Here is a 12890-nt window from a genome sequence, read left to right as displayed (position 1 = left end):
ATCCAGACTGTAAATGTTTCTGGGCAAGGATCCAAAACGAAGAACTGTACACTCTGCAGGATAAACAATTAATTTTAATAGCTTAATAATTGTTGATAATAAGATGCTCCATAAGATTGCCTAATGTATGAATAATGTTTATGGGAGTGTATGAGTGCAATTTGAAAAACCACCAAAATTGACCACATCATCATTGCAGGCAAAACAAGTGTGTTGTTTATTCATAAAGAGATTTTAATTATTATCTGTTTGCTTTGTTTATATTGTAACAAACTACGTAAACCATTTCATAATCCCATCAGTGGTGACATCACAGCAATTAAAATGTTTAATACATTTTAAATTATAAAGTTGCAGATTGTGTAACTTTATTAACAGCTGGGGCCACAGAATGGAGTTCAAACTCGCCCGCCGCCCTACATCCGCTGTGTTGAAAAACCAATTTTCTGACCTTTGATCTCCCAAAGGAGGAGGCAAGTGATATAAAAACTTTCATTTTAGGGAAATAAAGTTGACTTAGAACTTAGCAAGTTCTCTAAAAAGCCAACCAAGGCATTGATGAATAGATTAGTATAAACCCCTCGGGATGTATCATCTTGTTTTCAAGGGGGTCCCAAAACAAGACACTTCCAATTGGTGCTAAATGTGTCAGACAATCATTGTGCGGCACAAATAAATAAAGAGCAGCCAGCAGTTTCAATTAATGATGCCTACACTGACAGCCAGTAAGGTGAACTAAGAGAGTAAAAAAAAAAAAAAAAAAAAAAAAAAAAAAGAGGCTGTTTTGCATTTATTTCAGTGACATGTTGCAGGTATACTTGGGGCTGTTGGTTGGAAATTGCTTTTAAATTTCCATATTTTGTTCATGCAAGAGATAGAAAGGCTTAAATTATGACATTAACAAAAATATGGGAAACCATCAAAGATCCAAAGTGATATAGGCTGTGCTATTTAGCCATCAGAACATATTTAAAATCGAATGAGCTTTACTTATCTTAATGGACAGTTTGTGCAATTTGCAGCTGTGTTACGTAGGAAAAACTAAATACTGAATCTGCAGGTGCTCAATATTCAAGGATGCCCATAAGGATTCGGGGAAAACTGATTCGGATGTCTCTGATGGTTGTTGTGCTCAATTTGCAAAACCCTGAGCAAGCATTGTAAATACAGAAAAACAAGTTGTTTGTACTAATGGAAATAAACACACTTTATGGTTGCTGCTGGCTAATCATGGATTTTACAGTAATTGTGCCCACCTGAGCCTAATTTGGAAGTGGAGAGTGACTGGCGGAGGTGACCCGGCGTTTTAAATAAGGCTTTGGAGTCTGAACTGGGTCAGGGGACGAGGCTTTTAAATTTTGTGCTGCGGACATCTAAAAACATAAAACAACAAAGCGTGAAAAAAACATCACCCTCACGTCAGTTGAGTGGATAGTTCCTGTGCAGTGAGTCATTTCGCTCTTTGGGGAAATGAGCCGACTTCAGAGTGAGCAGGACAACACCATGCGCTGAGTACGGGACGAAGGACCTACCTTCTCTCTCTATGTCCCTCCCTCCTCTCTCTCTCTCTATCCTTTCCTCCCCCTCTCCCATAATTTCTGTCTGCATCTCTGGTTTTTCACAGTGCTGCTGATATGGTGTTTTGCATTACGCAATAGTGCTGCCCCTCCCATCCTCTCTAACTCAGCACCCTCCCTCTCCCATCTCTCTCTCTCTCCGCCTCTCTCTCTCTCTCTCTCTGTCCCTCCCTCCCTCACTCGTCCTGATATTAATGACACAGCTTTCTGAGGCAAAGGCAGTTCCCCTGCGCGCTCTCCCTCCTGCAGGCTGTGCTCATACACACACACACACACACACACTCTTAAACCAATAGGATACTGGACACACATTCACATACACCTATACTTACAATCTGCAGCTGCGGGCGCAGACATACACTCACATTCACACACATTCCACACACACACACACACACACACACACACACACACACACACACTCTACGCATCCAGACACTTTTTGAGTTTAGATCAGAGGCAGTTGCAGACAGTCTCACTTTACACACACTTATTTCTCATTTACAAATCTCACACAGAAGAAAAATGAGAACAATTGTGCTTTGCGTTTGTGCCAGTCTCCTGCTTACAGCCACCTTGGTGCCGCGCGCCAGCCGGGCAGCAGACTCCCCCGTCAACTCACACCAGAGATGGGACGCTAGAGGAACCTACTCGTTGGGATCTGAATCTGGTACCCCCACCTCTTGCCCCATGAAACTGAGACCCTCGGGCCAGTGCGGGAGCTCCGGGGCCGGGGCAGAGGAGGGGGAGGATTGCCCTTACCAGCTCACCCTGCCTCCCCTCACCATCCAGTTGCCCAAACAGTTCAGGCTTCTGGAGAAGACGATGAAGGAGCTGCAGAGCCTGAAGGAGGTGGTCAACAAGCTGAAGAGTGGGTGCCAGGAGTGCCGTGGGGCACGGGGCAATGGGGCTTTTGGACATCAGCAAGCTGACCAGGGACAGACGCAGAGGGATGCTGGGGAAGGAGTTAGACTGGACCTGACAGGACAGGAGGTGCAAGGTGGGTCCAGCCAAGAAGAGAGGGGAGATGGGATAATCCCTGGAGCTACTGTGGATGTTGCTGGACCAGGGCAAGGTTCTATTTTTGGGAAAATTACACCGAGCCCGAGCACTATGCAGGAGATGCAGGTAAGAGGCGCAGTTCAGTCTCAAGACAAAAAGAGACAATTTTCATACAATTTAACCAGAAAATGCAAGATTTTACCAAGGAATGGGCTCTATTTTTACAAAAACACTTGTTTCAATGCAAAGATGAAACCTCCAGGTATATAGATTATATTCAGAAAATCCTTTTATAAATTTCTCATGATGATGTCAATAAAAGTTAAGTGTATTTGTCATCCTAATCTAAATTAGGGTAGGCATTAGTTTTGAAATTGTTAAAACTGTAATATCCACGTCAGCACACGTTCAGTACCATAACAAGCTTTAGAGGGCTGTACAAACAGTGCAATAGTGAAACTGCACCAATTTCTGTATTTCCTTTGAAGCCACGTGAATTCCGAGTAAGCCAGTAACATTACACGCCTGGTGACAGACTAAAATAAAATGTGCTTTATAAACACTGTAGGAATACCTACAAATCACTACCAAATTACCTAAATATGCCCAGTCAAATGTACTCAGGTGGAATATAAACTGGCCAGATGTTTTAAGTCCTCCGTGGCACCAGACCACCAGGGAAAATTCCTGGTATTGGAAACAGGGTGGGGAATCAGCGTTAGACACCAGCCAAATGGCTGTCTGGTAACTTTGTTGACGCTCATAGTCACTTTGGCAGACGGCCAACCATCACGCAGACTCGTTTCTACTCTAAAATTCTAATTGGCTGGTAAAACAATGAAGGAGGCTGGTGACTTCAGTAATCCACCTGCTTTGTATTCTGTGCACAGAAATAATTTCCTTCCTCCCCCGCTCTGGCCCTTCCCAGGTGAAGCTGAATAGGATGTCAGCCAGCCTGCGCAACGCCAGGAGCCAGATCTCGGCTATGCAGGGTCGTATGGAGGGGCTCAACCTGCTCAACATGGACAACGTGCAGGCTATGGTGGATAGGCAGGTGGAGAACATCACTGGAGTGGTCAACAAGCTCAGCTCCACCTGCACCACCGCATGTCCAGTACAGAACACTCCTCAGTGTAAGCCTGTTTCTACTAAGATAGTTTGGTAGCATTCTCCATTTTGTTAATTTTCTTTTTCTATCCCATCTTATACTGTCGTCTGAAAATCCCCTCCATCCATCTCAGCTATTTGCTATAAATGTATTCTCTTTTGCCCAAAAACCCCTTTCTTTGTGTTTTCTGTTGTGTTATATTCTATTCTTCTATCTTTGCTATTTCAAAGATGCCTCTCCTCTTTTGTCCTTCTCTCATGCATTTCATTTTTTGCTATCTTTTTGAGCATGATCAAGAAGCCCTTTCTCTATTCTCTTCTCTTCTATTCTTCTCCATTTCACTTAAACTCACCACAGATGTTGTTATGGTAATGAAACTCCAGTTGTAGTGTACTGGGCATCCATTGGGTTGTTTTGAGGTGAATTGTCTGGCATAGGATCTATCCAATCATGCCTAAGTGGAAATGGCGACTTGTAATCACTACAAACAATCCAACTCTGGGTGGTCACCTTCACCCAACGCGGCCTTTCTGGGAAATGGGAAATGAAATCTTCCATGCTGACAATGACATTGTCAACTACACTCAGTGATTGTTGCGACATGCCTTCTCCATTACCAATATGAACATTAGGCATTTTAGGGAGAGTCGTATAATCATAAGAGGAATTTTCCATCACCTTTAAAAAAAAAGTGAAAGTGAGAGTAGCATCCCTACAATCCCTCACTCATTTCTATAGTAGAGCCCGAGTCGGCTAAGTGCAGCCATACAAAACATTACCAAAGCAAAATAGCTTTAGGTTGAGATCATACTGTACATGAGTGAAGCAATATGACAACTAGGGTCAAAGTGAGAATTCAAATTACCTCTTATATAACTAATTCAAGTGCTCTGACATTCCACTACTCTCCATATGGAGAAACTCAAAAAAAAAAGAGAGGGAGAAAAAGAGAGACAGATACTTGGCGCCTACACTATTAGATAGTGTGAACATTAAAAAAAAAAAAAAAAACAATCTTTACAGATTTGAACCTGCCTCTAGAAATCGTTAAACTGTTTCTTTTAAAGAGGATTGGGGAGAACCTCATGATGGAGACTGTGCAGTAGGAGGGATTGCAAACCAGCCAAGCATAACAAACATTCCACTTTACATTGATGTAAAAGCTTATTTGGATGAGAGCACATTTGAGATTCCACTTTTCAGACTGAAACTGAATAATATCCTGATATTGCATGAGTGCATGTGAATGTGACACTATATTGGGTCTTTTATGTGGAAAACAGATGTGAGCTTATTTCTAAGTAGATTAGCTGGGACAGTGGTGTGAAGGGAATCCCAGCTTTTCCTCTTCCGCTGTGTTTTCTTCTCCCATAAACTTGCCTCCTTCACCTTCAAACTCTCCTTCAAATCTCATCCTCTCTCCCTTATACATTTATCCTCAGTCTATCTGTTCTTCATCTCTCCATTTCCCCTTCACATCTCCACTGTTTTCACTTCTTCCCTCGCCGTAACTTTCCCCGTCTCCCTCTTTTTAATCCCTTTTCCCGGTGCTTTACCCCTGCCTCTCCCCCTACCTCTCTCTTCCTCTGGAGGTCATGCTCTTGAGTGCTCATTCCTGCATAAAACAACTAGCTCTCATTATCTCTTGACAACAACACAAGAAGTAATGTGGGGGCGGATTTCCCAACATTAGTCACGGATGACACACAGGGTCAGTAACACTTGTATTTGTACATTAATCTGTCATGTTAAACTCAAGAACCAGCAAATGATTCTGCCGCAAGTTAGGAAATCATGCCTTATGGTGTCTGAAGTGAATCCAAAAGAAGTAGACAAGATGCAGCTGCTGTTACCATGGAAATAGACCAACATGTAATGATAAGACTTAAGTTTCTCAAGATGAGCATAAACAATGCAACTGCTGTTTTACTCAAGTTATACTTCTTGTTTAAAAGTTACCTACTGATATGAACGACACATTTTAGGGCTTTCAGAAAGGTTTTGGCTCATGCTACTTAGGACAGACTCATGACACAACAATCCCATCAGTGTGAACTCCAGATGCTGAATTAATGTCCCTCTACTTGCTATGAACACTACATACTGACTTTCAGGAAAAAATGTTGCAGTTGTTTATCACATTGTGAAAAGTGCTTAGTGAAGCGATTCATGGTTTAATGGTTCCCCTGACTCCTGAATAAACCATCCAGCTGCCAAATTATAGCTAAATCATTAAATAATTGTTAAATAGAGATTTGCACAAACCATATTTAAAATTCGGTTTTATCCAAGGCAAGCAGGCCCAAGATGACTACATAAAGATTATATTGAGATAACATTTTTTTGGAGACGTCATATGAGACAGATGTGTATTTTTTACGTAGATAGGAGCTGTGGTGATGGATCATTGGCGAGCAAAATGTTAACAACACCACACATGGGCAGGGATTTAGAAACCAGCCACATGGGTACAGCTCATTAGGCTACACTACACAGTTCAAACAACATTTACACTGAGCGAGTTCAGAAAAAGGCATTTAAGGACACTCACTTTTTCTAACTTCTTTTTTTCCATCCCTTTATCCAAACTCTTTTGTTCCAAGCTCGAAAATACAACAGCTGACGAACATGCAGCTAATAAAACGCTGGCATACATTACCCAGACATTTTAGGCCAATGTAGGACTGCAATTTCACCATCAAGCAGGACTAATAGTACATTTGTCAAGATGCTTTTATCACTCACAGTGCTGTACGCATTTATTTCACCCTCTTTGCCAATTTCCATACTTGCTGCAACTTCACTTTCACTCCTGCAAGACGTATTAGGGCCTTGAGGTGAATGGAAAGCAATTCATGTTACTGTTCAGCTACATTAACTAAATTATAAACAAAGAGAATGTATGCCCAGTCCGCCCCATTGTCAGGAACTCCTTGTCTGCAACATGGTGATACACAACATCCTAAAAGGAAGGGTGTTGCTATTTGATGAGTTTCTTTCCGTCAAAACAGACAGCAGTATTCTCTTTAAGCTGCTTTTGTGGGGAAAGATTATACTATCACTCTGGATACACATTTCCTTCCATTACAGGTGCTAATCTTAGTTGACTACTGGCTGTCACAGGGCATGCTGCCTTGATAAGAGAGTCGTCTTCCTTTTATGCCAATCCTTTATCTGCGTGCAGTCAGTCAAGCGGGCAATGTGTTATTAAAAACAGTCAGTCATGTTGTCAATACTGTTGTGTATAAAAGCATGTCATATCAGTTTAAGAGAGCAGGCTACCACTTATGGATTTATGGAAGATAGTAAGTAAGCAAGAAAGCAGGCAAAGCAATCCGCCACCCAATTAACCAGTCATTTAACTCATCAGCCACCTATGGCAGTCAGACAGCCAATCACCTAACAGTCATATGGACTTCAGTAAGTGGCTGATATTAGAGTTATTTAGGTCAGGCACAGTGCCAGAGGTAGTTAGATGAGATGCTTCTTGTCTGTCTGGGGATATTGGCTGCCCCGTCAGACAGATGGGGACAAATAAGGAGAGGGAGACAAAGTGGAGAGACTACAGTCACAGATGCTCAAAGTGAAGGAGACGATAAAAGAATTTACAGGACAATACTTTGAATGCCAAGTGCAGACAGAGCTGTTGACGTGACAAGGATAACATCTTTAACCTCACGCTCGACTCCCAGACTTTTTTTTTTTCCATATGTACTGATTTACCATCTGCAGCCTTTTGCAACTAAAGTATCTTGACAGGAAAATACAGTAGATGGCTATAGAGTCAAAGCAATCACTTTGTGCGCCATGCACTACTTACAAATACCTTCTCATTTAATCATGAGAAGAAAAAGCTTTGCACTAATGCTACCAGGAAGTACCATGACTGCATGTTTCTCCAATTCACAAAACCCTTTTCGGTATCCACTTCCCCTCCCTGTACTGGAAGAAACCGGACGTCTGGCCCACTGCAATCAGTTTGGTTCCCCTCCCACTCTTGCTCTATTATAATCTACCAAACCACTAAACAGATTTAACAGTATGACAAAACTGTATCAGCGAAACAAACTCAGTAGGGGTTCACATGCTGTCTGCCCAATGTCAGAATGATTTAGGCCCCAGGTGCCGAACATGCAGGGAGGGGGTACGCCTCTCTAATCCAGTTTTACACTTTCCCACGTTTTGACAAGTCTGTTCCTTTCAATTCCCAAATGCTAACTGACAGGGGCCTTTGGACCTCGGTTTTGGGTGGGGTCAGCAGCCTGCAGTGCAACACAGGGGACAGAGTTTGAGAAATAAGTGGGCAGGTAAAAAAAAAAAAAAAAAAAGATGGGATCTTAGAAAGCAGAGGACTGTATGAAACAGACCTGTGGTGCAGCACAGGGGAAGGTCACTGACTTGTATCCTTTGACAGTGGCCTTTGTCCTTCCACTTACTTTCCTTAATGTTAGTCCAGATACTCCGAAAGGGGACATCATGTTGAGAGGCAGTGGATAGGCTAGTGTTTTTAAAACACTTACTGAAAGACAGTATATTTTATGCTTTACTATTTTATGCTTGATGACTTGCTGAACTTTAGTTTGATCCACACAATGAACAAGGGAATAGTCTTGTAGCAGGTTGGCTAAAGAACTTGCTGAACTGTTTTGTATTTGAATAGACTGCCCTGGAAATTAATGCAGGAATGAGAACTTCTACAATGGTTAAAGCTGGATTTCCTGTCAACTTATCGCATTTTCTTTCCCTATCCTTAGCCTCAGGGGCTGTTTCTATTACTGTATCCTGGTTCAGAAGAAAAAAATGCCAGAGAAGTGAAAAGATGATTGAATAGAACATTCCCTTAACAACTGCCCGCTCTTCTTTTCCCCCCCTCTTTCTCTCTCTGTCCCCCCAAGCAGTCATGTTAGCCCCTCGGGACTGTTCAGACTACAATGTGCTGGAGGTGAGGAAGAACGGTGTGTATCGTGTGACCCCTGATCCCCGCAACGGGACATTTGATGTCTTTTGTGACATGGAATCCTATGGAGGTGGATGGACGGTGATACAGCAACGGCTCGATGGGTCTGTCAGCTTCAATCGCACCTGGACCGAGTACAAGAAAGGTTTCGGGAACCTCAGGTAAACGGCTAAGAGATAAGATAAGATAATCTTTTATTGACCCCCCAGAGGGAAATTGGAGCATTATGGTAGAGGTACAAGGGTAGAAATAATTACAGTGAAAAATTGTTTAAAAGTACATAAAATGAAAATAAGAACAGTATAAGATAGAAACTACATAGGCACTTAAAAAGAAACTGGGGTATTATTCCTGGGTTCCTCTCACAATATATCTTAAGATGGGTGAAAACATTTCTCAGGTGTTGCTAAGAAGCTTGCATAGATGAGAATTTATATCCAACTGGCATTTTTAAGCCTTATTCTTAAATCAAAAAAAACATTTGTTGTAAAATAGTGGAGGTGATTGAGGGATTCTTGGAATTATCAACAAACTTTAGTGGCAAAAAGCTTAATTTTCTGCTATTTGTATGCAGGATAGGCAAAAATATCACATAGGCAGAATTGGGCTAGGGAGAGTTTTAAACATGACCACAAAGAGGTTAAATGCTGACTGTCATGACACCCCATGAGGCACGCAGTTGATGCTGTGTGGCACTGGAAAACTAAGTCAGAGAAAATAACCCTGATAATGTCACTTTTAATCCATCTCTTGTAAATCCCCAAACTTCATGGAAATGCAATAATAAATCACCAGAGCACCCTTTTAACTAGAACAATGTAACAGTGAACAAATGATGATGGGAAAATCAACAGCTTAAACCCACAGCTTCAGAGGAAGCTCCCACTACTCTCCCAAACCTTTATTAACTTCTCAGACTCGCCTAACTGGAACCTACCACCTGCTCAGGAAACTAAAGGGGTGAGCTAGACCGATACAAATATAAAAAAAACCCCAACACAATAGTGAAATAAGCATTAACTCAGGATTTCTCAGTTATTCCAGTAAAATCTATATCTGGGCATCCATGCACACCCATCAGTGCACCGACTTTAACAGAATGTAATTTGCTGGAAAGTAGTTTTACCCTTCTTCCCACAACTGGAGGGTGCCCGCTCACTCAGTGCTGAGAGGACCTAACGATGCACACCTGTTCCCACTATCACTGATTGTTCACCACCTGTTCTCACTCACTGATTATCACACGTAAAACAACCAAGTAAACATATATCACCACAGTGGGCTGACCTATTTTAACAGATAATAAATGTGTTAACCAAAAATTAATTATTTAAATCCAAAAATAAATGTTAAAAATTGTGAAACAGGTCCCAGTAAAAATGGAGGGAGCAAGCCTTTTCACATATTTATTTATATAGTTTTAATGCGGAGCCTCTACTATAGCCTCTAACTAGATTAGAATTTCCGCTCATTTTCTCTATTGTCATCTCAGCTTCTGTAGGACGGACTTTTATGAGGGAAATAACCATGGTTACCTCTTGCTAACCGTGCCTACACATCTAGTATAACCTCCCACTGAAAGAATAACGCCTCCTCTCATCTTCTTTCACTGTCACACTACTCTCCCCTTGCATCTCCTCCTTGCCTCTCCTCCCCTGCAGGGATGAGTAAATTCAGTTTGAGTAACTGTATCCACTTTCTAATCAAGTGTACAAGCATATGAGCTCGTTTATAATCTATTTTTCATTTCGCTCTGGTCTCTCCCCTCCTTCCTCTGCCTTTCCCTCTGCTGCAGAGATGAGTTCTGGCTGGGCAATGACCATATCCACTTGATGACAAAAGCCAAAGACATGATCTTGCGTATCGAGCTGGAGGACTTTGAGGGTGTTCGGGAGTATGCAAAGTACGACCAGTTCTACGTGGCCAATGAATACCTACGCTACCGGCTGTCTATCAGTGGATACAGGTACAATATTACATTCTGAATCAGAATCAGATTTATTGCCAGGTTATTCTATGCATGTGTGATCAAATATTGATAAAGGAGGACTATATCTTAGATATATATATACTGATGTGTCATTGCATTATAGTGGGACAGCTGGGAACGCCATCAGTTTCAACAAGCACTTCAATCATGACCAGAAGTTTTTCTCCACGCCCGACCGTGACAACGACATGTATCCATCCGGGAACTGCGGCGCCTACTACAGCTCCGGCTGGTGGTTCGATGCCTGCATGTCCGCCAACCTCAACGGGAAGTACTATCACAAGAGGTACAAGGGAGTCAGGAACGGGATCTTCTGGGGAACATGGCACAACATGTCGACAGAGTACTACCCTACCAACTACAGGCAGGCCTTCAAGACTGTCAAGATGATGATACGGCCCAAGAACTTTGCCCCTTAAGAGGACAGGTAAATATTGATGAGTATAGTCAGATGGACAGATAGACGGACACAACACAAAACAAAGACAGTCAGAAAATGGAAGAACAAGTAGACTCAGAAACTCATACACATGCGCATAGTCATGCATTTGCACACATTTACACATGCATACGTGTACACCGAAAAAGACTATAAGTCCTATAGACAGTTTGAATGCAGTAATAACAAAAGTAATTGAGAAAAAAATTAACTGTGCTATTACTTTTTTCCACTGGGGTGAGTGTGGCCTTCAAAATGTTGGATTAAAATGATGATAATAAAGGACAATGGACTATGAACGATGATGGACTAATAAAAAAAAAAACACATGCAATGTAAAGGCCAGCCTCCTACAGGGGCCATAATATTATACGAAGGGTTACCATGAGAGATTTTTTCAATGTTTCTCTGACATTTCCACACTTTCTGTCCTGCTGCCTCCTGCTATAAACCCCCGCTGAGACGCAGCACAGCACACAGTAGTACTAAAAACTAACGAGCAATCATTTTCTCCGCTCTAAATGGTTTAATAATTAACAGCAGCCACTCGAGTGAGGTATATGAGAAATAATGATATAGTTTTGAGTGCATCTGAAATTCATTGTGAAAGACAGAGTATTAAAAAAATTATAATACAGGAAGTGATATACAACACCCTCTGGGCAGCGGCGTCGTTCATTTAATTACACAGACACTTCAGTAATGTGTCATCATACTATATAATATAAAATATCCCAGTATAAATATGCAGTCTGAGATAAATTTCTATTGGACCATTGCCAAGCACATTCTACATTATTGATGCATTAGTAAAATTCTTGACAGCAGCCACGGAGCAGGACACTGCAGCAAGGAAAAAAATAGTTTTTCCACCCTTGTCTCTGGGTGCACTGAACTACTGCAAATATATTGATGCCATACACCAGTTTTCAAATGTAAAAAAAAACATTTCTCCCTGACTCACCACTTGTACAATACTGCTGCCTATTGTTAGAAAACTGTATTGCATCATTTAATCCATTCTATACACACTGTGAATGGGAAGGATGGGGAAAGAAATGTTTCACTTTAAGGACGTGTACAGTATTTATTTTATTTTGTGAGGTATGATAGCTTTTATATTATACATAGGGCATACAGTACAAGGTTCAATGATTGTTGATATTCGAGCAATGACAACGACTGTGCATTATTGTGACCATTCATAGTAATTATGTGTGTAGTTGGAGCTTTGTGTGTGTACAATATTGCTCTTTTCTATCATTCATATTCAACTGTCATGCCAAAAGATATGCACTTTTTATATCAAAACATGAATAAAATTCTAACTACATGGCTGTGTACATTGCAGTGTTTGGCAGCTTGATATCATACTGATGCCTGCTCATCTTTAAAAGCATCTTCTGTATTGGGTTCACCTTTTTAATGAATGTATACAAAAATGTATACAAGTTAAGCATGAGTATCCATGAGTAGAAAACACAAACTCTGAAGTGTCTGCCGTCTAGTATCCAGGGCTATTTGATGCCTGTAAAAATGGAGGGATGAGGTGCTGCATGCCCATAATAAATGGGTTAATGAGGTGTTGACTCAATAAAGCAACTCAGTAAAAGAGTGAGTTCATATTAACTTCACAGAGGTTTATGATCAAACTGTGGGCCTGTGACTTTAATGTCTGTTTACTGTATGTGACGATCAAGTAAATAAAAATGTATTGTGCTCATCCACGTGATGATTTCAAGTTCCAAGTATTCACTTTTGTTTGAATATTAAAAATGTTTTAAGGATAAATGCTGTAAGGCACATGAATCAATCTA

General features: G+C 41.2%; 2 protein-coding genes across 5 annotated transcripts in view; one reads left to right on the top strand and one right to left on the bottom strand.

Moving 5' to 3' along the window:
• The window catches only part of ccdc146 (coiled-coil domain containing 146), a 47163-nt gene that overhangs the window by 33055 nt on the left and 1218 nt on the right, over positions 1-12890 (bottom strand). The window lies entirely within an intron of this gene.
• On the top strand, positions 1789-12814 carry fgl2a (fibrinogen-like 2a). The gene is made up of 5 exons (XM_051392594.1): positions 1789-2705; positions 3508-3712; positions 8586-8805; positions 10440-10610; positions 10738-12814. The coding sequence occupies exons 1-5, from the start codon at positions 2103-2105 to the stop codon at positions 11051-11053; spliced, it is 1515 nt and encodes a 504-aa protein (XP_051248554.1). The 5' UTR covers positions 1789-2102; the 3' UTR covers positions 11054-12814.

The sequence above is a fragment of the Dicentrarchus labrax genome, unplaced genomic scaffold (assembly GCF_905237075.1).
Source record: "Dicentrarchus labrax unplaced genomic scaffold, dlabrax2021, whole genome shotgun sequence".
NCBI lineage: Eukaryota > Metazoa > Chordata > Actinopteri > Moronidae > Dicentrarchus > Dicentrarchus labrax.
This window is presented reverse-complemented; position numbering and strand designations above follow the sequence as displayed.

Coding starts and splice junctions, on each gene's coding strand:
- fgl2a (XM_051392594.1), top strand. CDS start 2,103: ATGAGAACAATTGTGCTTTGCGTTTGTGCCAGTCTCCTGCTTACAGCC. Junction 8,806..10,439: donor AAAGGTTTCGGGAACCTCAG/GTAAACGGCTAA, acceptor CCTCTGCTGCAG/AGATGAGTTCTGGCTGGGCA. Junction 10,611..10,737: donor CTGTCTATCAGTGGATACAG/GTACAATATTAC, acceptor ATTGCATTATAG/TGGGACAGCTGGGAACGCCA.